General features: G+C 35.5%; 1 protein-coding gene across 1 annotated transcript in view; it reads left to right on the top strand.

Moving 5' to 3' along the window:
• Positions 1-24126, top strand: part of LOC124638511 (atrial natriuretic peptide receptor 2) — a 57400-nt gene that overhangs the window by 28535 nt on the left and 4739 nt on the right. The window contains exons 8-19 of the mRNA XM_047175483.1: positions 859-994; positions 2428-2519; positions 7747-7784; positions 11199-11307; positions 12209-12385; positions 15829-16005; positions 17927-18083; positions 18569-18727; positions 20313-20502; positions 22074-22220; positions 22697-22889; positions 23740-23892. Of these exons, the coding sequence (XP_047031439.1) occupies positions 859-994; positions 2428-2519; positions 7747-7784; positions 11199-11307; positions 12209-12385; positions 15829-16005; positions 17927-18083; positions 18569-18727; positions 20313-20502; positions 22074-22220; positions 22697-22889; positions 23740-23892 (1728 nt within the window). The remainder of the gene's footprint in view (positions 1-858; positions 995-2427; positions 2520-7746; positions 7785-11198; positions 11308-12208; positions 12386-15828; positions 16006-17926; positions 18084-18568; positions 18728-20312; positions 20503-22073; positions 22221-22696; positions 22890-23739; positions 23893-24126) is intronic.

The raw sequence follows: 24126 nt of genomic DNA, 5'->3' as shown, positions 1-24126 counted from the left end.
AAAAAGTATAGGAAAATATAATTTAAATGTTATAGTACTAGTGGATTTTGTTGCGCTTATACGCTCGATTTGGCTATGCGCGTATGTTCTACGCGGCATAAAGTCTGTCACGCGTATACGCTCAATGTCTTGTGTCAGGCGCCATCACTCATAAAAATCGAGCGGGTAATCCGCTATAGTTTGGAAACGTACAATTCTTAAAAGCGTAAAATTAAAGTATAAGAGTACTTTAAAATTAAATTGAAGAAGAGACATACCAAATACATGTACCTACTTAGTTAAGTAACTATAGAAGCTTTTACTTTTAGCGGACTTTTACTTTTATAGGAATGCGAGGGAATTGTTATTTGTGTATGTAGTACTTACGAAGTAATTTAGATACATTCTAACCTCTTGAGAAATTCACATTGCTTTGCCCAGTGGACTTGGCAAAGGGTTTGATTTGGTCAAATCTATGGGTCAATGAACATAGTGTCTACTCATGTGAAATAAGATTACACGATTTAAGTTATTGGTTTTAGTCTATCTAGCGAATATATTGGGCCGTTGCTGATTATCTCTTAATGGATATCCCTAAAGGCCTAAATAGATAGGCTAACTGAACAGAAAGCTTAACAGTTTATCTATTTATTGAAAATCATTATTCTATCTGTCTGGCCGCTATAAGCGGAAATTGGCCGCCAATCCATACAGTAAACACTTTGAAAGAAGCTATAGATTCATAAAAGGAAGCCCATTTACCCAAAGCCAAAAAATACATCACTAGTTTGGGATACTTTATTCCTCTTAACTCACGTATAAAAGCAAACTGTCTATAGATATTCTGCCCGAACTTTAACGTAGAAGTACAATTCCCAGGTAAACTTCTTCATTGGTGCATTCTACGACGGTGTCTACTTACTGGGTATGGCGCTGAACGAGACCCTGACGGAAGGTGGAGACATCAGAGACGGGAGGAACATCACCAGGCGAATGTGGGGACGAGACTTCCATGGTAAGATAACGTAGAATTTTATAGAAGTTATGGGCAGAAGGGTGGGTTTCTAGAAGTTGTGTGATTTAGCACAGTTTGGGGCTCTTTTGTGCGGCTGTGGAATATGTAAGTCAGTAAGTACATTACTTACGTCAGTGCTTGACAACAACTGATTTATTCATATAAAAACTCATTACACAACAACTCCCCTTTTAAGAACATAACACACATACGCACGAGGTCTCGGGTTCGATTCCCGAGTCGGGCCGAAATCGCTTTGTGGGTTTCAGAAGACTTTCACAAAGCAGCCCGGAGCCTGGAAGCTGGTGATTGATACACCCGTGCATCGGAGAGCACGTAAATGTCGGTCCTGCGCCTGATCTCTCTCCGGTCGTGTCGGATTGCCGTCCCATCGGGCTATGAGAGTTAAGGAATAGTGAGTGCACCTGTGTCTGCGCAAATGCTCGTGCACTATAATATGTCCTGCGTAGTAGGCTAATCTCCTTACATGAGAACAGCCGCCGTAGCCGATAATCGGCTAGGAGGACATCATCATCATCATATAAAAGCGTTGTCGCTTTGAGGGATGAGCCCACCAATTTTGTCAGGGTTTAGACTGTCAAGAAAATTGTTATTTATTTATTTAATAGCCTAAAGTCAGGCACTGGTTCAATATGAAGCAACCATTCAGTGGACTCAAGCGTTCTTTTGTTTACAAGGAAATTACTATTTCGAACGAATATTTGGTACTGCGAAAAACAATTACAAGCTTGTACTTGGAAGCAAAAGCTACGTTGGCCTTTAGTTTCAAGCATTTCAAGTCAGTTCTTGAAACACAATGTTAAGGAGTACCACTTGTTTACTGTAGACACGACTTAATATAATTTTGAGTAGACACAAACATGAACAAAACAATTATTATAGCAATTAAGAACACCCGGAGGAGTCAATATTTTTGTTAACTTGATATATCGTAATTAATCTGGAGCTACGTAGTAAATTAAATGCTTTGAAAATACGTTTGTTTAATATTTTAACGTTTTAATTTATTTATATAAGTCGAATTTTTAATTTATTTGAGGTCTAAGCTGCAAATATTTTTGTATGTTATAGATATGTCTACAATCTACAGTCTGTTAGGTACTGTCTAGATTTTGGTAAACTGATACAAGACTTAGTGGGAAAGCTTTTAAGATAATTCAATTACAGATACTTAGCGCTTTGAGACTGAATTCTATTAGGCAAATAGGTATTTTGTACTTTGTGTATGTATTTAAGATTCTGAGATTTTAATTTATGAAATCTAACATTTCAAAACAGTATTTTTTATTTACTTGAAATAAAATAAACATTACATATAACGAACTGTTTTGGTAGTTTGGTACAATTGGTATTTTTGTTTAATTATACCGTTAATACGGTTCATAGTACCTATCTCAATAATATTATCGCAGGTATAACCGGCCACGTTCGCATCGACGCCGTCGGTGACAGGGACGCAGATTACGCCATCTTGGATTTGGATCCCGTCACTGGGAAGTTTGAGGTGAGCCACATGTACCTACTCGTAGATATCTAAAAGCACGCTTTAGCTGTTAAAATAAAGGGTATGCTCTGACGGTACTCGTTTAGTAAGAATGGTATATAAACTAAAATTACGATTTAGTGGTAAAAATAAAGAATATGCTGCGACGGTACCGTGCTTTCACAATAGTGGATTTTCCGCGCGACAGTGTTCGGAAGTTACTGGCGTTGTCAGGCGTGTACGAATGACAGCAAACCATTGACAACAACCGATACAAAAGATGCCGTTTGAAACCGCGGGAAGAATTTTCTGCTACGAATGTGTAAAAATTCACTAAGCGACGTGATTCTCCCTAATCCTTTATGTGGCTCTATTTTATACTACATTTATAGTCTATGTGAATATGCCTTATTATTTTCAATGAGGTCCTTTGACGACTTTATTTTAAAAATGTGTCTCATTTTCACCAGTCAAGTTGAAAGTGCTTTCAGATATATTATAGCCGCTGCGGGTTGTTCGAAAGAGATACCGCGGCCCTGGTACATAAAAGGCCTATGACGGAACACGACGGTTTTTAGTCAGTAAGAGTCTGACACTCCCTCACCGCTGCTAACCCACAGCGGGAGGGGTCATTTGATGATTTTTGACGTCGTTAAAAAAAAAAAAGATATATTATAGCCTGTAGTCATACCAATATTTCATACTCGCGATGATATGAAAATAAATAATATATGCACATAGTTTGACATCATATTATTCTGTCTGCATAAAGTTGAGAGCATAAATACATTACTATGAATATTATATTTAAAGCAGCTTACGACGGTCTTATTAAAAGTTAGCTATAGTAAAACAAGTCTGTAAATAAGTTTCTGAATAGGGTTTATTTTATTCAGTGGCTCTCTCCCTCGGGGGCTTGTGGCTAAGTAGTGCGATCTATGATCGTCAGCAAGGGTATCTAGGCTTACTTGAATCACAATGTGGGTAAATATCTTTAGAACTCTTGAGAGTATTTGGTTAGGCTTTATAGAACAAACGTACAAACTGAAATGAAGATTTCGTTTAGTACTTACTACGATTTAGGTTTCAATCGATTCACTTAAAATTTTTAAACCCCGGTCAAATCATAGTCGTGAATTTCCAACAAATAGCCAATAATAAAGATAATTAGGGTACATTTCTATAGTGCATACAGGGATAATCGTCGGTTTTGTGTCACCATTTCATTAAAGTTGTCTCAAAAGGGCTTCAGCGTGTTGGCTTCGGCCCCACGTTCGCCGCCCAATCCGGGACTCTATAGTCCCGTGGTCTAGAAGAGACATATAAAGATAATTAAATAGCTAATAGTTCTATAAATACCTGAATAGATGGCATTTTCATTACTTTACTAATAATTCTCAGATGAAGACTTAGCCCACAAACTTTCTAAATCTTTTGCTTAGTTTATCAACAGTAAGTACAAAATATATCTTAACTCTAAAAGTGTTTGTAAGACCTTTCTTTTGAATTACGCTTTCCTAATTACTTTGAAAGTCGCGTTACCTCTGAAACTTTCAGCCAATTAACTTGTAGTTGACATTGCAAACCATTTCTAAACGAACCTTGAATGTATTCTTAGAATTAGTAATCGCTGAGTTAGATGTTTTGAAATAGTTTGCAATTTAATTTGTTGATTAGATTAGCGGTTTTATGCAGGTATAGTTAAATAATATTTAGAATGTGTACTATTAAGTCGGGAATTATAAATGTATAAAATCGATATAAGTCACAGGTCTTATGACCGAAAGCGCAAATGCTATCTATTTTATGGGTTTTCATGATGTAAACAGGAACATAGAGTTTCAGCGAGTTTTAGGCATTTGAGTCCATGCTCTTTAATTAAAGCTTTTTAGACGTTTATACGATAAAGTGAAAATACAGAAGTGGTATAGTGTTTATTTGTAGTTTCTAAGTACACATACCGGAGTTAGCGAAAGTGAAAGTGTTAGAAATTACCTATTACTACCTACGTGACATACCGACTCCTACTTCTGTTTATACATTAAGTATATTAATATGTTTTAACACTGTTTCTAGACATAATATTTCAGGCTTACGGGCCGCATTAGGGTGACGTCTCTGAAACGTGATGATTGATTTCATTGAGCTGAACCCTAAGTACTGTGTTGGACCCTTAATTGGTTATACTTACATATCTTGTAGTAGTTAGGCACATACGTAGTTGTATAGCTTTGATACTCGTATTAAAAAAAATAAGTGGATTTAAAGGATTAACTGTTTTAACAGGGGCTTAAATTATATTGTTGTATGTTTTAGTATGAAAATGAGATCGATATTTTTTAGGGTTCCGTACCTCGAAAGGAAAAAACGGAACCCTTATAGGATCACTTTGTTGTCCGTCTGTCTGTCTGTCTGTCTGTCTGTCAAGACCCTTTATCTCAAGAACGCGTGGACGTATCAAGCTGAAATTCACATGAAATACTCAGGTCTATTGTCCCTTTAAGCTGTGAAAATATCAATCTTCTAAACCAAGCCAATCACAAGATACATCCGATTATGTCGATATTTTCAACAAATTTTCGACACTCGCAAAGGAATCAAAACCTACAGGATACTTCCCGTAAACTCAGAGTCTTGAAATTTGGCACGAAGCATTGTCATATAATGCAAATATAGGAAAAATTTCGAAAATCTCATTTTTTTAGTTATATAATATAAAAAAAATATTTTAATAAAATGAAACTTACTACCTTATTTCTCACGAACGAATAAAGGTATCAAATTGAAATTTAAATCAAATACCAAGGTTTATTGTCCCTTTAGGCAGTCAAAAAATCAAACTTCTAAGTTAACGCGATCAAAAGATACAGCAGTTTTACCGACACCTTAGACGAATTTCCGTCACACGCTAGGGAATCAAAACCTACAAGGTACTTCCCGTGAACTCAGAATCTTAAAATTCGGCACGAAGCAACGTTATATAGTACAGATAAAGGAAAAATTGCGAAAATGATAAATTTGAAGTTACATAAAATATTAAAATATTATTTTTGCTTACATGACATAAAATATTTTTTTAATAATTATAAACTTACTACCTACCCTTTTTCACATGAACGCGTTGAGATATTAAAGTTTTGAATAAAACGTGAAATTCATATCAAACACTTCTTATATAATGGCCTCTAAACTGTGAAAAATTTTAAATCATTCAAAGGTCATTGGGCACCTTAGTATGAAAACCATACCCACGGCGGATACGAACGAAATATAGCACAGTATAATGATAAAGGCTCTGATTTACTATGGCATTAGTCGCATCAATGTGAACCATGGGAATCTAGAGAAAATCAGGTGTAAACATCAAATATTTTCCTCATTTCAATGGGGAATTTAAACGACCAAGTTTGACGGATTTGAGAAATCATTTCTTTGTAGTGAAAGAGTATACTCGCCGTTTATTTCCATTGTCATCAGGTCAGGATCTGATGATGGAAATCCTGAGAAATCGAGGGCAACTATCAGAAATTGTAGGCATGCATAGGATTAAAACTTGATTCTCAGATGTATGTCTGGTGATACTATCAAACAGTGAAGGTTAAGAGCTTATCTGATGATGGAGACGTGAGAAAGTCGAGAGAACTCGGTATGTTTTAGTTACGTCGTGTTTGGGCTTATATTATTCGTATTGACGAGAACTTTTCACAAAAGTTAAAAATAAAAACTTTTTACAAAAAAAAAAAACAACTTCTCAACAAAACTGTTTATATGCATCGGTCTAGATCTCGGTGGTTAAATAAATATAGATGCATCCTCTAGCTAGACACCGACTTCTAGACCGATGCACCTAACATCTTTTTAATTTCTTTCTTGCTTTTGTTTTCTTGTTGCTTTTTTATATGTTTGAAGTTGGATTTGTTTGTAAAATGCTACAAAATAAAATAATGCCGACTTTATAAAACAAAGAAAGGGACAGAATTACACTTTTGTCAAGGCTCTAGAAACGTAAAGCCAGCAGCCCCGAATCCTACTCTCTAGAAGTCGTTGTTACAATTCGAAAGCTACAAGTCGTCCGGCGGTTTCGAAAAAACCTGAAACTGGGGCTCTTTAGGTGATTAATCCCTCAAAAATAAAAGATCCCATTCCTGCAATGGCTGCTTTAACCCAAGTTAGTAGTGAATTCTCATCACCTAAAATAAAATAAGCTCCAACACAAGGTTACGTTATAAATTGTAAAGGAGTTCCCATAACTATATCTGATCTTAGCTGTCGATCCCACAATGGCAGTCAAACCTATCTTTGTGGAAAGTCTTCGCCAATACAAATAAAATATCCCCAAACACGTGGTAGTTGCAACATACCGTTCGGGAGTTCCCTTGACTCTCTGTAGTCTCAATAATCAAATCAGCTCCAAACCTTCACTGTTTACCAGTACCCTCAAAAATACACTCACATGTCTGGTTATGACTCGATGCGTGCCTACAATATTCAAGAGTTGCCCTCGATTTCTCAGGGTTTTCAGATCCTCATCAGATCCTGGTCATCCGGATTGGCACCTTCCTTCTTTATGAAATGTCTTTAACAATAAAAACTAGCATTGCAACCTGTACAATCCTCTGAAACTGCTTGTCTTTTATATTTTTCAAACGATCCTGGACATTCGTCTCCATGGAATTTTAATAAAATATTTATATTCAAAGAAACGTCATACCATTCTCCACGATTTAAAACTACTTTGATTCATGTCCGCCACTTTTTACAAAGCGGGTCAGATATGCCCCATGACCTTTAAGACACGTAAGACAGTTATTTTCAATCAGATTTCTGAATGATGACTATAAAATGTTGTATATAAATAACTTCAATAAAATAACTTTTACAAGGTACTGGCCTACTATTTTAGTTATATTATAAAATAAAAAATATTAACTATTTTGACTCTCACGAAATTACCATAACTATGATTGTTCTAAACTGAACGGTTGGCGCGAAACTCACTTTTTATCTGTACAGCATTTGTACGGAACCCTCGGTGCGCGAGTCCGACTCGCACTTGGCCGGTTTATTTATTAGAATAAAATACTTCAATCTCAATAGTTGTATTATATTCCGTTACTTATTTCAGATTAGTGTAGACCAATCATTATATGACGTAATATTATTTTTACGTAACTACAAAAGGAGGCTCATTCTCCTATGTTCACCAGATATCTTACACAAAAGTCTTACACGCCAATTTGTATCCTAGGTGGTGGCATTCTTCCACGGCCTCAACAGCAGCTACAAGCCAGTAGCTGGAAAGGCTATCCACTGGCCGGGGGGGAGACGCGGCCCGCCGCCCGACACCCCGCGCTGTGGCTTTTTATGGAACGACCCCATGTGCCAGGGTGGTAAGTATTTTATTGTTTGGAAGACATTCATCAAAATATCTTGTTTTGTACGTGCGGGTATTTCAATTTTAACATTAGCTGTGAACTATGTGTATGAATTCAGGAGAATATCGGCTTTTATTGATATCCGAAAAAAAGAACGATTAGATGACCCGTTCAAAATTTAGCAAGAATTGAGAGATAACTACTAGTATTTTTAACTGAGCATCTCGATCGTTGGAAAACTTAAAGCATTTATCATTTTACAAGTCATAGTCGTACATTCCTGCCTTGATGACTTCCGTTCCTATTAACTGTGTTGTTAGTTGATTACTGAACAATTCAATTACAGTCTGTAATATACAAACACGGTATTACAACAGGTGTGAAACATACGACATTACTGTATGTTGCCTATTGTGACTGGCGTACCCATTTAATAACTATTGTAGCTCGTAGCGACTGCGCTACCGTAGCAACTACGCCGTCGTAGCGACTACGGCGTAGTAATTGAAATGTTCACAAAGTTGTATAAATTGAAACTTCTTGTGATTTGATTTCGGTTTGTCATAAGTTTTTTTTAATGTACATTGAGGTTATTCTGTAATAATCCGCATAGTATATTACGAGTATTACTATACCAATTTAATGTCGGATATTCTAAAGTAATTGACACATAGATTCAAATATATGGTTTCGCAGTGAGATAGGTATATAACAGGTGATACAATTAAAATCTAGACGTCCATTTTGTATAAAATTTGTAATTATAATATTCAAACAAAACCCTTATTGTTTCAAGCAACACCTTTCAAAAAACTTAACAAACCATTAATACCTTAAAACAAAAGACAAATCCTTTACAGATTTAACCGTCAATTTCACTGACAAACAATAGCTTAATTACTTCGCAGTTAATTATTAATAATTTTTAATTAAACCGAGGCCGGTTTACTCGGGAACTTTTAAATTGGATGCCTCAAGTTTGTTAAGGTCGGGTATAAACCAGAGTGGTTATTTATTATATTTATGGCTGAAGTTAATATTTTGTGACAATTCTTAAAATTGTTATGTTGCTTCGGGCACTTAACAATTTTTGTAATTTATTTTTGAAGTTTCATTATATTAGTCAGAAGTCAGGGTATGACTTTATTTATAGAAAAAGAGAGAGCAAAAGATACTTTTGTGTATAATTGGGCTTTATTAAGTGTGTTTGTGAGGATTCCTGATCAGAGCAGTGGGACCATAAAAAGGCTGATGAAACACATATCTGGTCCGCGAAACTACAGTTTTTTAAATATCCTAGCTTAGGTCTCTTCAACTGAAATGGACTGAATTCTCTGTGGGGTAGAATTCCTACACAGGGAGTAGATGTTGTTCATTATTGAAAACAGTACCGTTCTAGCTTTCAGTGCAAAATATAAAGTAACAGCGCTCGACAAAATAATCTTCTTAAAATCGCAAGCACTACTCGACACGGTTCTTCACGGAAGATAAATAATTTGCTTGTAATAATGTATAAGAAGTTAAGTATTTATTGTTCCCTTTCCTGCCCTTTATTTTACAGTATGTAAACAAGTAAGTAGCTAGTAGTAGTAGTGTAGTGGTTTTCTTCATCAAAAAACATAAGTAAAAAAAGATAAGGGCTTGCTTTGGAACCTGGCCGTTTTTTTACAACCAAAAAATAGCATTCTTTGACAGATGTCTCAAGAACTCGAACACCTCATTAATATACTAGTAGCTGATCGTTTTGATCACACCCATCATATGTTACTTGACCTACAAGAAGGCATCTCCGTTCATCTTTCCTAGGATACACGAAACCATAATTTATAACTAAGCCAACTATGATTGTATCTGAAGTGGGTTCTCTTCAATATGCCAAAGCTTTAGCCCATGGGATTATTGACCTCATGATGACGTCATACATACCATAACCAATACTGCTATGTCTCCGACGCTTGTTCCACGCTGCTCGGACAGAGGCGCAGACAGTCATTATCTATTGTTTCATCGGCCTCGCAGTGTTCCTAACATTTGCAGTCACTGCCGCCTGCGTCGCTTACAAGTAAGTGAAGTACACTCGCGTGCAATGAATTTGGGACAGTTATGAAAATCTTTGTGTGAACTGTGCTGGGCTTTTTAGACTCCGTTTGGAAATCGAGGAAAGTAAAAAATTGCTAAGTCGTGTAGATTTTTGTAACTGTCTCAAGAAATACATTGTTAAACGATAAGTATAGTAAACAATTAAATTTAAAAGTGGTTGTGTACCTAGAATCTTCAGGAGCCATTGAATCGCCCTTTTGAATATTTAAAATGTACCTACAAAAGAATATCTCAACGATTAGCAAGCAGAGCGATTTCAGACAATGAAATTCCGAGCAGTCTGATTGAATTTAACAAGTTAAAATATTATTTCGCCGTCTCCGTGAGAATTTTACTGGATAATTCAAATATACATTATTTAGCACTTTATTCTGTTTTCTTTATTTATTTTTCAAGTTCGCATTTGAATACTTATTTTTGTATAAAATTTAAGTATTCTTGTTTTTCATTTTCTGAATAAATTCAGTCTTATTTATGCGCTGTAAAGGCAAATACACATCTTTTATTATAATTATTAGTTGTATATAACCAAATTAGAAAATATCAAATCTTACTTAAAATAATTTTTAAAGCCTTTGTACGTAATATAGTAGGTTTTTAAAGCCCAACAAAACCTAGCCCCCATATTTATCATTCACAAAAAGAAACCTGTTCCTTTATCACTGAGCAGCACGCTTTCTAAAATGTTTGTTTTGGCAAATACTTATAACTTATTTTACCTCCAACCCCTGATAAACTGGTTAATCCTAATTGACACCTTAAGTCTGGCGTTTAATCCCAGCTTCTGTCAGGAACCGCCGTTAAGCCTAATTGATAAACTAGATAAGCGGTCAAGGATAGGTGAAAGTTTAGGCACCCTTTCTATTGTTATGGGATATTTATTGAGTTGTATTTAGTTTACGGTCATGATTTTCAGATTTTTGCCAGCTAATTTCATATTCAGAATACTTTTCCGTCAGATGCTCAGATTGGGGATAATATTTCAAAAACTGACTCACAAGTTTCAAGTTTTACTGTATAGTTAAAAAAGAAAATTCATTTATTATTCGTATAAAATTCCCAATGAGTATTAAACGGATTCTATTTTATTTTATTATACCATTAAAATGTTTTGCCTAGGCCCGAAATAATTTTTGGATTTCGAAACCATTTCTATATGGACTATCTTTCCACCTTCTTTCACGAGTTAATATTGAACAAACTTCTTTACGTACAGGCAGGCTAGAATAGACGCGGAGTTGAACAATACCTCATGGCGGGTCCGACCTGAGGAGGTGCTTGTAGAAGTCGGCACAGGTCTTGGAGCCAGTCCAGCGCTGCACAGCATCAATGAGGTACTTAAGGTATGTGTTGGTAACTGAACCCTTTATCTGAGTTTCTGTATGAGTGGACCTATTATACTATTCTATAACCGTCAGTTTAGTGGATCAGGTATCTTTCACTTGTTTACTATTGTTTTATTGAAGCTGTATAACTTTTATTTGATTCTAAAAAATAAAAGTATCTCGGGCACGTTAGATACTTATTCAGTTTAATAAAAAAACTGACTCCTTCTGTAAAATGGGGCCACAATGATTTAACAATAGATATATGCATAACAAAGTCATTGCTAAATAGGTTTAAATATTTTGCGAGTATAATCTTTTGTTACCATTATCTTAAAGTAAACCTAATTTAACACCTCTCTTGCGAATTTTCAAGAGATCGCGTCTGTCAGAGTGCTTTTAAGTGACACATAATCATATTTCCATCTTATTTTATGGGCCTTAAATAATAATGGCTTCATCTCGTGGTTTGCTAATATCTTGTCAGTTTTTATGCGTATTTTTCTTGGGATCAAAAAGGGCAATACTATTATTATAATACCTTAAACCGTTAACTTAGTGTCAAGACAATATTAATATGATTCTCTGTTACATAAGACTCCAGCTCATCGATTTTCTTGAAATTTAAAACAGATGAAAACATGATAAAAATATAAATAAACTACATAACTTCTTCCTTTACTGCTATATAGTCTACATGGTTAGCTTGCTTTATCATTCCTATCCATGACATCTTTAATCTCTATGCTTAGAATACCTGGCATTCCATCAACACTTGGCACTACATCACTCCATCTCGTTTTGGACCGCCCGGTGCCCCTAGATCCCCTTCCGGCAATGGGGAGATAATTAACTGTATAAGATACTTTTACACGTGAATAATGCTTTATGCTTATGTTTAAATCTCTAGCTGTCCCTGGGCTGGAGTGCTCGAGGCAGTACAGGAGCAGCATCAACCCTGGGCACCCCTTCTCTCACCCTCTCGTCATTCACTGTGGGCCTATACAAAGGCAACAGGGTCGCTGTCAAGAAGATACATAGGAAGAAACTGGACCTTAATAAAAAACTGCTGTGGGAGATCAAACAGGTATGACTTTAACCCAATTCCCGAAAAGGAGGAAGTTATCAATTTATTTTCACTGACTAAATTGCAATTGGTAATAAATTACAAAACATAGGAATGAGGTCATATTTATTTTTTAAATAAAAAAGTACATATTAAAAAAATGTCTATCACCTTTGTTTTAAGTTTCACTCAATTCCGGTTTCGATATTGGTATTGGATACTTAATTTATGAGAGCATAGACTATGTATAATCACATAATGCAAAATGACGAGTCTACAATTACCCACAAAACATATATCGTGTTATTGTTGTAAGAGCATTATAACAGGTATTCAATGAGAGTGCTACAATATTAGCTGCACCCATCTAATTATTGTGTATACAAAGCCCATTTCGTCATTATAACATCAATTAATAGAATACTACTAATTACGCTGATGGCCATTTTGTTCGTAGGTAAATAGATGAGAGATCGATCATTAAAAGCAATTGGAAAGCAATATCTTGTATTATACTAATGTTTTATGAACAGACGCTATTGGTAGTTTATTAATAATTACTCTTTTGGGTCTTTACAAAGTTAACTGGTAAAAATATGACAGTTTTTTTTTTAACATTGTACTTCAGGTTTTTGTTTTATACGGGAAAAATAAGGCCCATACCTTCACATAGTCCAAACATCCGTATTTAAAAATAATATGCCTGCATATTTATACTATTTGGCCAAACCAAGGGGGAATAGGTTTACAATAACCCAATCCAATAATACAATTTGTGTCTACCGATGTCTCAAGCGATCATAGATATAATATTACTAAACAAGATTGCGCACGCTCAAAATATATATTTACGAAAATGAACTCTATTCTAACGCTATAAGGTACTAAATTGGTTGCATAATACACAGAGGCAAATCCGAGCCGAGAGGGATAGTTCGAACGGAGGCTGTTTGTCTCTTTCTAACACCTTGCCAGCATAAAAAAATGTTGTGATCAAAAGTTTTGTCTTCCCAAAAACAATTGAATCACTTATATTTTTATCTTATTTTAACAATTGTAAGTCAACAAATTAATAACAATCGCATTAATTTATTCGTATTTATTATTAAAACATAAACAACATAAATTTTTATTTTGCTTTTTTTTATTTTCTAGCGGTAACCCTGAACATTCTTGGCGCGTAATCAGCATTTAAAATTTTGTTTATATTTTTTTGTATTAAATCAATGTAAACTATTAAAATGGTGAAAAAGTGTTGCGTTTCTACTTGCAAAAGTGAATCCTATGGTGGTTGCAATATATCGTTCCACAGGTTAGCTAATAATAACATTTTCGTAAACCAAACAACTAGGGTGCCCATGAATTCTTGTAACGAGTCAAAATATGGGTGATGGATTTTAAAACTGTTGTACTATTGTTATAGCTTCCCAAAAAATGAAGAAAGGCGACATAAATGGCTCAGCAGTCTATATATGAAGTATAAATACAAAAAAAACAGTCTTCACTTCGAATCTTCCTGCTTTTATACTGCTAATTTCCGCTAATTATTAAAAGCCTGTATTAGTATCTTAAGGTCACAAACTGCGTAAGTTAAAACTTCAATACTAATCTGTGTTTAATAATTTTAGCAAATTCGGATTTGTCTCACATAGCTTAATCTCATAGTCACCCTATTAGAAAGGGACAGACAGCCTCCGTACTAACTGTTTCACTCGGCTCGTTTTTTGGGTTTATATGCGCAGTCCTGTTTACTAATATTATGTCTATGCAAGCGATTCGTTCGTGACATTTCTGTCCTTACAAACGAGACATAACAACAATGTCACGCAGTTTCGAGTTGTGGTAACACGATGCGACAGATTCGCTTCGATGTTCCGATTCGATTTTCCCGATTCGAGTAAGTATTGTATCGAAACTTTCTTACCTTTGGGATCGCAATTCCTTGGTTTCCTAATTGAATGTCTAACTTTTGTATTCCAATCTCTCTATTCATGATTATTTCTGATATTTTCGATAACAGAAATCATTTTTTGATGTCTCCTTTTGTTGAAAATGTTGAGGATTTTCTTTTCATTATTGGAATGCTTGCCGTACCTTTGATAACAATGGCGTCGCTCTTCTGAATACCTAAAAAGATTTTGACAATAGTAAATAAAAATTATTGTTCAAAAGGCTAGCAAAAAAAAATAACTAGACCATACTTAGAGGAAGTGAAGCATATTTGGAATACCAGTTTGTTTTTTGAAAATAAATTGAAGGAGAAACGGGATAGCTCAATAAAAAATACATTAAATTATTGTCAAAATATTAAACTTTAATAATGAGAACAATCAAATATAAAAAATACCAGATATATTATCAAAATGCCTATCAAACTAAAAATACTCCAAAAACGTGATTTGACTTAGGGTGCAGATAATTTGGAATATAGTATTCCAAATTATATTCATTTTTTTTTCTTTGAAAATTGCTAACACTTTTTCTTAGAAACTATAGTTCGGCCATTCAGAGAATGCGTTCCTGACACGTCGCGATTGAACTGACGACGTAATAACATTCATTGATTATTGATATAATAATGTTGTTTTAATGCTCCTCAATTGTTAAAACGGTAAACAACCAGCAAAAATATTTTTATCGTAACTGCAACGCCATTGCAAAGTTACGTCGTCAGTTCAATCGCGACGTGTCAGGAACGCATTCTCTGAATGGCCGAACTATAATAGAATTCTAAATGTTTTATAGTCATTGGCTCTTTACAAAAAAAGAAACTTTTACAAAAAAATAAAACCGACTCCCAAAAAACTGAAAAGCAAAAAAAACACGGTATTCCAAATTAACAACACGCCAACTTAACTTAAAGTTGCATGTCAAATTTTTAATTCTAGAAATATTCACAAAATCATAGTAATATCTTAAACTAACAAGGTCACTCCGCAATTAAAATAATTACAATAAAGATTTAGAGTATTACAGCAAATGATTACCACTGATTGCATTCTTACCGAAAAAGTTTTCAAATCAGGCTTCTCGTTCGCTGGGGGCTGGTAGCCGAAATGTCAAGATAGCGTCCTGTTTTTATATAATGCTGTATGGCTTTGTGTATCGTTTGACGTTATGTTTACGGCATAAAAACTCAGATGGCGTTTATATATATTTAGATATCGAAGTATTCCAAGTTACCTGCAGTATTCCAAATATGCTGCAGTTCCTCTATATGTACCTAATATAAGACTTGCCTAATTTAGTCGCAAGCTTAAGTGTACCTATGGGTTCATTCTACAGATATTGCGATTTTTAATGTTCAACATTCAAGGACCACCATGAGTCTGGATTTTATTTAATAGCTGTTCGTTTCTAAATAAGGCTTAACCATGGAGTGTGTGATCGGCGGATGGGGTCATTTGATGCACTTTACATCTTTTTAATACAAATTCTCATAAAATTTGTAACTTCGAACACAGGCCCGTAACGTCTCCCACGAGAACACGGCACGTTTCATCGGCGCGTGCGTCGACTGCCCACTGGTGTTCGTGCTCACGGAGTACTGTCCTAAGGGCTCCTTGAAGGATGTCCTCGCGAATGACGAACTACAGCTCGACTGGAACTTCAGGACATCTCTCGTACATGATATTGTGCAGGTAAGGGTTATTAATAAAGTACATCTTCAGAAAGGCACCATGAACTATTGTTGAACTCGGGTTAACAATGACTCGTACTGCTTTGATCATCCCTATTAATGGCAGGTGTTACGTAGTGGTAGGCTGTAACGGCACAGTTATAATAAATTTTGATAAGTATGTATGCAGAAACTGATATTCCAACAAGGATTGCAGTTGGAAAACAAGATGCAATAAACCAAATAATAATGAGCATCGTGGAAAATTATAATTGTTGTCCTGCACCTTTAATTGAATACACGTGACACGTTATCAATATAATCAAAGTCAACAATTTTCAATAACAACATTTTACTTCAATTGCGTTACCGCTGGCTTGCTGGTTATCCCTGTAACAAGGCTTCTTTACCTTCATCAACACAATCCAAACAAATTCAATGAAAAAACAAACGTTTTACTAAAACAACGATTGCTCGTGGAATTAAACTTACTATATTTAGAAAATATCAACAAACAATATTAAGATTGTGTTACCTTGAACACGTTTAATAAGGTCAATTGTTTGTTTTAAGTTGATCTAATTTCATTGTTTATTTACTATTGACTTATTGGAGTTTGACATGGATTTTAATAGGTATCTATCCCACAGGATACTACTACCCTATACCCATAGCCTTGCCTATACATATATGCCCAGTTTGTTTCCCTGTACGTGCTTAGGTATCGTAGGAAGTACTGGACCACTTTGGATTAATCCTTTCAGTTTTAGATAGCCCATTTATCAAGATAGGTTATCGCCACCTCATATGCGGGTGTGCAGAAAAGTTCCTAAGGGTGAAACCGGTGGCAGAATATACAACTATATATAAAAATTGAGATGAACAAACTATGAGATAACTATAAATAGGTTATTTGTAGTAGTAGTAGTTGATAAAAAAGAAGTTCGATAATTCCAAGAATATTTGTTATTTTTAGAAAAATACTAAGAAAATTGAAATTGTGAAATATTTCTAGAATTTGCGATATAAATAGAATAAACACAAACTTAGTTTGGTTTGAATAGAATATTCACAAGTAAAGTGAAATTCGAGGAGTTTACGGTGCTTTTGTTTTTTTTTAATAATTAACTATCGAGTCACCTGTATAGAATATAAATCAGGCTGCTTTCAAAAGAATAACATTTTAACATTTTCTGAAGGCTATAGAAGAATACTAAGCCTTCAGAAAATGTACTGTATTAAGCTTAAAAGGGTATGTTTCTTAGAACGCGCTAATCTCGGGAATCACTGGGCAGATTGAAAAATTCTGTGAAAGAAGAAGATGCATGAAATCTGCATGGAAGAAGGGCTATTTGACACTGAATTTTATATAGCCCTTGTATCAAAGTCTCTGAGTACGTTTCCGACGGAACTCGGTCAGTTGAGTTATTCTAAGTATAATTATAAAGTTGGTACGATTTTCATCTTCTCTTTGACCTTCAGTATAATAAAACTAACATGAAAATGATTAGTTCCATAAAAAAATAATTACACCCTCCGCAGTGCGACGAAGTGGCCTTGTATTTTTCCAAGAGCAATTTCGTTTTAAGTAGCGGAATTACTATGTTACCACATCCGCACGAACATTGTAAAAAAATGTGGTTTTGTTTGATAGTAACATTTACGTGTTATTAAGTGTAGCTGTAGACGGGATTAAAATCGGGATAAAAATATCATATGACATAGTGATTATTAAGGTCAAAGAAACACGTACTTTCACCACTGGTATCACCCATTTCCTTTAGGGACTACCCTGCATTCCAAATAATATTCCTTTCTTGATAAATGAGCTATTTAACAAGAACTTTTCATTTCAGTCCATCAGTTTCACTCGAACAAAAAAGCTAATCACCTTTACAATATTAAGTAGTACAAATGTAAGGCCAATTTCCTTTGTCCCACAGGGTATGTGCTACTTACACGGAGGGCTCGGCGCTCACGGCAAGCTCCGTTCCTCAAACTGCCTCATTGACGGACGCTTCGTGCTCAAGATATCCGACTACGGGCTCAACACGCTGTGCACGCCCACAGACCTCATCAAAGATGACACCTATTATTACAGTAATTAGTGCTATTATGCCTACCACCATCTCCAGCATCTCCCGAACCTTTTCACAATTATGTTGGTGTCGGCTTCCAGTCTAACCGGATGCAGCTGTGTACCAGCGTTTTGCAATGAGTGACTGCCCTATTTGACCTCCTCAGCCCAGTTACCCGGGCAACCCACTCCCGGTTGGTTAGACTGGTGTCAGCAGAAATACTGCCAAGGATGTTCAATGACAGCCGGCACCTACAGTTTAACGTGCCATCCGAAACACAGTCATTGGTGTCCAAGATATACTTAGAACATAAAAACGTAGAAAAGTTATATTGGTGTTTGCCTGACCTGGAATCGAACCCACGCCCTCATACTTGAGAGGTTGATTCTTTACCCACTAGGTCACAACGCCTTTCTTTTTTTTATTGACTCTATTTTGAAGTAGTGCTCACCTGCTTGTGTGAAATAAAACAACAGTTCCCAATTCTATATTCATCCTCTATTCTAGAGCTACTATGGACAGCGCCGGAGCTGGTGGCGGGTAGCATATATCCTGGGGCTGCAGCCTCCCTCAAAGGCGATGTGTATAGCTTCGGCATCATACTGGAAGAGATAGTCCTCAGAGCTGGACCCTTTCATAATTATACGCCTACCATGTCTAGTAAAGGTTAGTTTTATATTTTTGTTGGTAAGCTATGACGTGATGGTTTTGTGTTACTCGCAATATTTCAGTTTTCCCAAGGTTTTCAGTCGCAATTTTTCATTATTTTAAATTCCGCGAATCAGTATGAGGTATAAAAAATATGTATATTTTTTATTTATATTGCTTCTATGGCTATATGTATTTAAAGGGGCTTATAAAAACAAATCATACGTATTTTCACATCACTGTTTTATTTGTTACACAGGTATTCATATTTGCTAAGGGGCAATAATTTTCCCAACATGTAAATAGCCATAAAATGTAAAGCCCTTTTTTACGAAAATATTAATATAAAACGCTTACTGCGAGGTCCGCTAAACACAATTAGGCTTTTACTCGAGTAAATATTTTGCGGAAGTGTTTAAATATTTTTCAAACAATTTTCCTAATGTGTTAAGTACAGAGAACAGACGAAGAGACACTTCATCGCGGTTGTAGATAACTGACAAATATTTGCAAATGAAATTGGCGTCCAGACAGTATAAGAGACAACTTAGAATAATTCAGTAATTATAATTTTATTTACAAAATTCAACTGACATACGCCAAACCAATCGCATTAATATAGTTACTTGGACTCGTATTTTGTCGTTTGAAAAAGAAATATATGAAGTCCTTATTTTATTCATAATTATGTATGCCACTACCCTTATTCATATAAGAGGGGCGAGTATCCGCCTCGCCAGCCAGCAATATCCGTTTTTAAATAACTTGAAAAGAAAAAAAAAGCGAAAACTTCTTTCGAATTGTGAAACTTTTTAATGGAATGTGAAGGCACAACAGTTCTTTTGTAGGTCAGAGTAATGGAAGTATTCTAGTATATTTTATAACATTTTATGATTTTGTACGGCCGACGCCGTCGAGAAAGCGCGAACTCCTCGGATTAAAATTTTAATCCATTTTGAAACTTTTTTTATCTGTTAAATGAAGCGAAAAATGTTATAAGCGTCAAGATAATTAAATTCGGTTCTTTTGTTATTTTTATAAATGAGATATTGGATTTTGAGGTTATCCAGCTTCCTTTAAGAAATTGAAATTCCACGAAAGATTGTGTTCTGTAGAGAAGTATAATTTGGAAAGTAATGATGTCACAATGCGTGGGAAGAACGAAGTTGACAATATTGAAGTTAGTGATTAACTTAGTTTATAAATACGAAGTACAAGGAACTCGAAGAACTTCGACATTTAAGTAATCTTAAATTAATATTTTCTATTAGTCAGTAGGTACCTACCTACTTACTTTGTAGGTTCTTATAAGTTATTTATGTTTAATAATACGGATCTCATTTAACGTTTCAAATGTTTGTGGATGATTTAACGTGACTCGAAATTCTTACTTTAATCTCTATTAATCTATCAAACAACATTTAGGTATGTACTTGAGGTATACAATAAAATAATAATTAACTATATGCTTTGTATATAAGATACATAAAAAAATATACATTAAGAAAACATATCGACATGAGTCACTTTTTTAAATAAAACTACGAATATTTTATTCATACATTTTATATTACGCCAACTTTTTCAAATGCACTCTTTTTAGAAATCGTAGGCCACGTGTGTGCTCGAGAGTCCCCTCCATTTCGGCCAGTGGTGGGGGTGGGTGAAGTGGGTGCCGCGGCGGGTGGCGGGGGTGGGGCTGCTGTGGAACTCCTGGACTTGGCTGAACGGTGCTGGGCAGAGGCGGCTGATGATAGACCCAGCTTTGATACTATTAACGCTAATTATATCAAGTGAGTATGAAGTTCTGTTGTGGTTACTTATGGTGGATCTACGCTAAAGGAGTTGTGTACATATTCATGTCATGTGGATAGTCTTACAAGTATCTAAGAGCATTTGGTTTTTGCTTGACTGTAATCCGCCTATTGTTGGTATTTTGACGAAGACAGAGCAACTGCCCCGCTCTTGCTCGCACAGTATGTAAAACTTGCTTATATTTGAGAAAAGCGGGTTGTCGTTTCTTGCTCTGCTCCCTAACATTCCTTATGCATTAAGTTAAGAGCTCCTCAAATTGCAAATAACACTGCCCGTGGATGTAAGGACAATAGCGATATGTGATTACGTTATCTAAGTTTTATCGTCGACGTAGCATTTAAGTATATGTTCTTTCACAGCGGGTTTCAGAGCAAGTTTAGCCAGTGCTTTTTGAATCCACTACATACTTATACATTGTATCTCGTGGGTGTCATAAGTTTAGTATCGTATTTTGGTTTTAACATTAAATGACGCTCTATTAACTTTGATGGTTATTGTGTTTATACAGAATATATATATATATATATACTCTATAAACTCTTTTATGAGCGTCTGCATTTATAAACATAGATTTAATGTATGTAAAGCTGAAGAAATATGTACTCAAAGATTACCAATGCGTGTGTGTATGATTCATTCGAGGAAGGGTGAAGCTTTTCCATAATGCATAAGGATTAGAAAGAATTGTAGACCAATGTATAATGCAACAGTGAAAAAACAATCTACTGTCAAATGTCCTCGAGTACAAAATATAGTCACATAAATCAAAGAGTACACTACAAACTTCTGATCAGCCAACACTTTGTTCGGGCTCATAAATCAGTATGGAAATGAATTGCAGTACGCACATGACAACGATCAGGTTTTTGCCAGTATCAGACCGAATAGAAACTTTGATCGAATTCACGAAAAAAAAAAAAAAAACTAAACTATCGGGCTAACTGCCGGCCGTCTGCTTAGACTGTAGTAAGTATACGGGTATTTTTAAAGTAGATGGAAGGAATGTTCTAGATCTTAACTTGAAGTAGGTTCGTGTTTCTAAAGAACTATTGTTTGAGACCAACAATGACTGGAGACTGTTGTTATCAGAGTGACACAATAGACAAAGGAAAAGGTACTTATTAGCAACTTGTATCGGAAAGGTGAAATATATTTGGAGATAGGAATAGTGTAGAACGTGGTAGAACTTTTATACTATGTCTGTGTGGATTGCTCTCCGTGCTTAACTAACTCAAGTTGTGAAAACAGTGAAACGCTGATAATATTAAGCAGAGGTTATTGAAACTGTTTAGCTAAGACCATTTTTGGCTTTCTGTAGGATAGAAAATAACATTTTGGTTAATAATTTAATTGCTTATTTCTAATTGAAATCCCAATTCAGTGACCGTTATTTGGACACGTAGTATGGAAACAGAACAAGCAAAAAGTTTTATACATAAGACCGACCGACCGATATAAAAAAAATAGGGATTCATAATCCAAAAACTTCTTTGTTCATAAAAACCTGATTCTTAATTTGAAAGTCTCTATAAAATACTTCTTCGTCCAGGGGCTATTGTGACAACCTGATGGATGATTTGCTGCGTCGCATGGAGCAGTACGCGAACAACTTGGAGTCACTCGTCGAAGAGAAGACTGAACAACTGTCACTGGAGAAACGGAGGTCTGAGGAACTGCTGTATCAAGTACTGCCAAGGTGAATATTGAAGCTCAGTTACTAGATCAATGTCAAATGTTTTTAAATCAACTATGTTCTTGCAGGCTTTTATGAAACGTCGCACTAGTTGAACGATTCCTAAATGTAAGTCCCACGGAAAAGAAACAACAAGAATTCCATATTCTATTTGAAACTCTGTTGATTTGACACATTCCTTTTCTACCCTCGACTGTTATATTTCAAAGTGATAGAGTATGAAAGTAACTCTCTTTAACTTGAACAGTTATAACGATAGTGCTGATTTGTTACTTCAATTTTAACCCAGGGTCAATTCGATAAAAACAAAACGCCATTTCTGTCTAAGAATCTGTTTCTGACGCGCAGTTTGCTGACAGGAAACTGAGTATATGTAAGTTCATGCATAATTTCAAGCAGTTTCAGAGATAAGTCAGTGCAAAGAAGCTCACATAGTATTCAAATTTTTTATTGTAACTAGCTCTTTTCTCTCCACCCAGGCCCGTAGCCCAACAACTAATGGCCGGCGAGGTGGTCCAGCCTGAAAGCTTCGAGTGCGTCACAGTCTACTTCAGCGACATAGTCGGCTTCACGGAGCTCTGTGCCGCATCCACGCCCATGCAGGTCGTGGACTTGTTGAACGACCTCTATAGTACGTTTGACAGGATTATTGGCTCCTATGATGTTTATAAGGTGAGTTCTTTAACAGCGTCTGTGGACCCACTTATACATGTATTAAAAGTATGTATATGGAAAGTATCGTAGGCTTCACGGAGCTCTGTACCGCTTCCACGCCCATGCAAGTTGTGGACTTGTTGAACGACCTCTATAGTACCTTCGACAGAATTATTGGCTCCTATGATGTTTATAAGGTGAGTTCTATATGTCTTTGTTTCTATTATCACCATTCTCCTGCCTTTATCCCAATTTTATTTTGGGTCAGCGCAGCACGTGATCTTCTTCCATACACTTTGCCTGCCGTCATCTCACTAGTAAGGTTCGTAAAGTACCTATCGAAATTGTGCACGTGTGTAGTGTATTCCAGATTAGAAGCCTTCATAAAAATATTGTATGAGACGAACAAATAGTCGAAATAAAAACTATATAAATGCAAAGTAAAGGTGCCTTAGCTTTATACCGTATTGTGTTTTTAATCATGATAATGTTAGTTTTGAGATAAGTTAGGCTGTCAAAAAAGCTTATTCAGGCATAAAATATTACGTTATTTCTTTAGTTTAATATAAATCATTTTACCTAAATTACCTACGTAACGCTTAGTTTCCTCGAAAGCTTAATATTCCGAGAAACTAATATTTCGCTTGTAATGTTTCCCAAAACCCAACCAAATTCTAGCATTCAAAGGTTACGTTCGGGAATATTAATCCCGAAAACCTACTTAATTTTGATATATATTTTTCTAACTTTATTTTTACGATTTTTCAATATAAATGCTACTGAAAGAAACTGCAAACATTAAGTTGCCACATGCCATTTTTATTTTACATTACCATTAAAATTCGGCATTTTTTTCTGTTTCGTAAAGGTGGAGACGATAGGAGACGCGTACATGGTGGTGTCTGGTCTCCCGGAGAGGAATGGGGACCTGCACGCGCGGGAGATCTGCCTCATGGCTCTGGCTATTGTAGAAGCCGTGAGGGGGTTCGTCGTCAGACACCGGCCTACGCATAGATTGGAGGTAAACATACCAATGGAGATGGTGGTAATCATCAACAAAATTATGTCTTGTCTGAAGTTAAAATACAGTTCAAATATCTTAATTCCTACAATTTTTTGTCATTAATGATCTACAAGTAATTTTTACAAGCAATGGCTATGGCAATATTCTTTATGGATTTGAAGAATTGAAAAACTAAGTGTATTTGGTTTGCCGTTTTTAGTCTACTTTAAAATGTTGGGTCTGAAAACACTG

The sequence above is a fragment of the Helicoverpa zea genome, chromosome 17 (genome assembly GCF_022581195.2).
Source record: "Helicoverpa zea isolate HzStark_Cry1AcR chromosome 17, ilHelZeax1.1, whole genome shotgun sequence".
In the NCBI taxonomy this organism is placed as follows: Eukaryota; Metazoa; Arthropoda; class Insecta; order Lepidoptera; family Noctuidae; genus Helicoverpa; species Helicoverpa zea.
The sequence above is the reverse complement of the archived record's forward strand: the minus strand, read 5'-3'. Positions and strand labels throughout refer to the sequence as shown.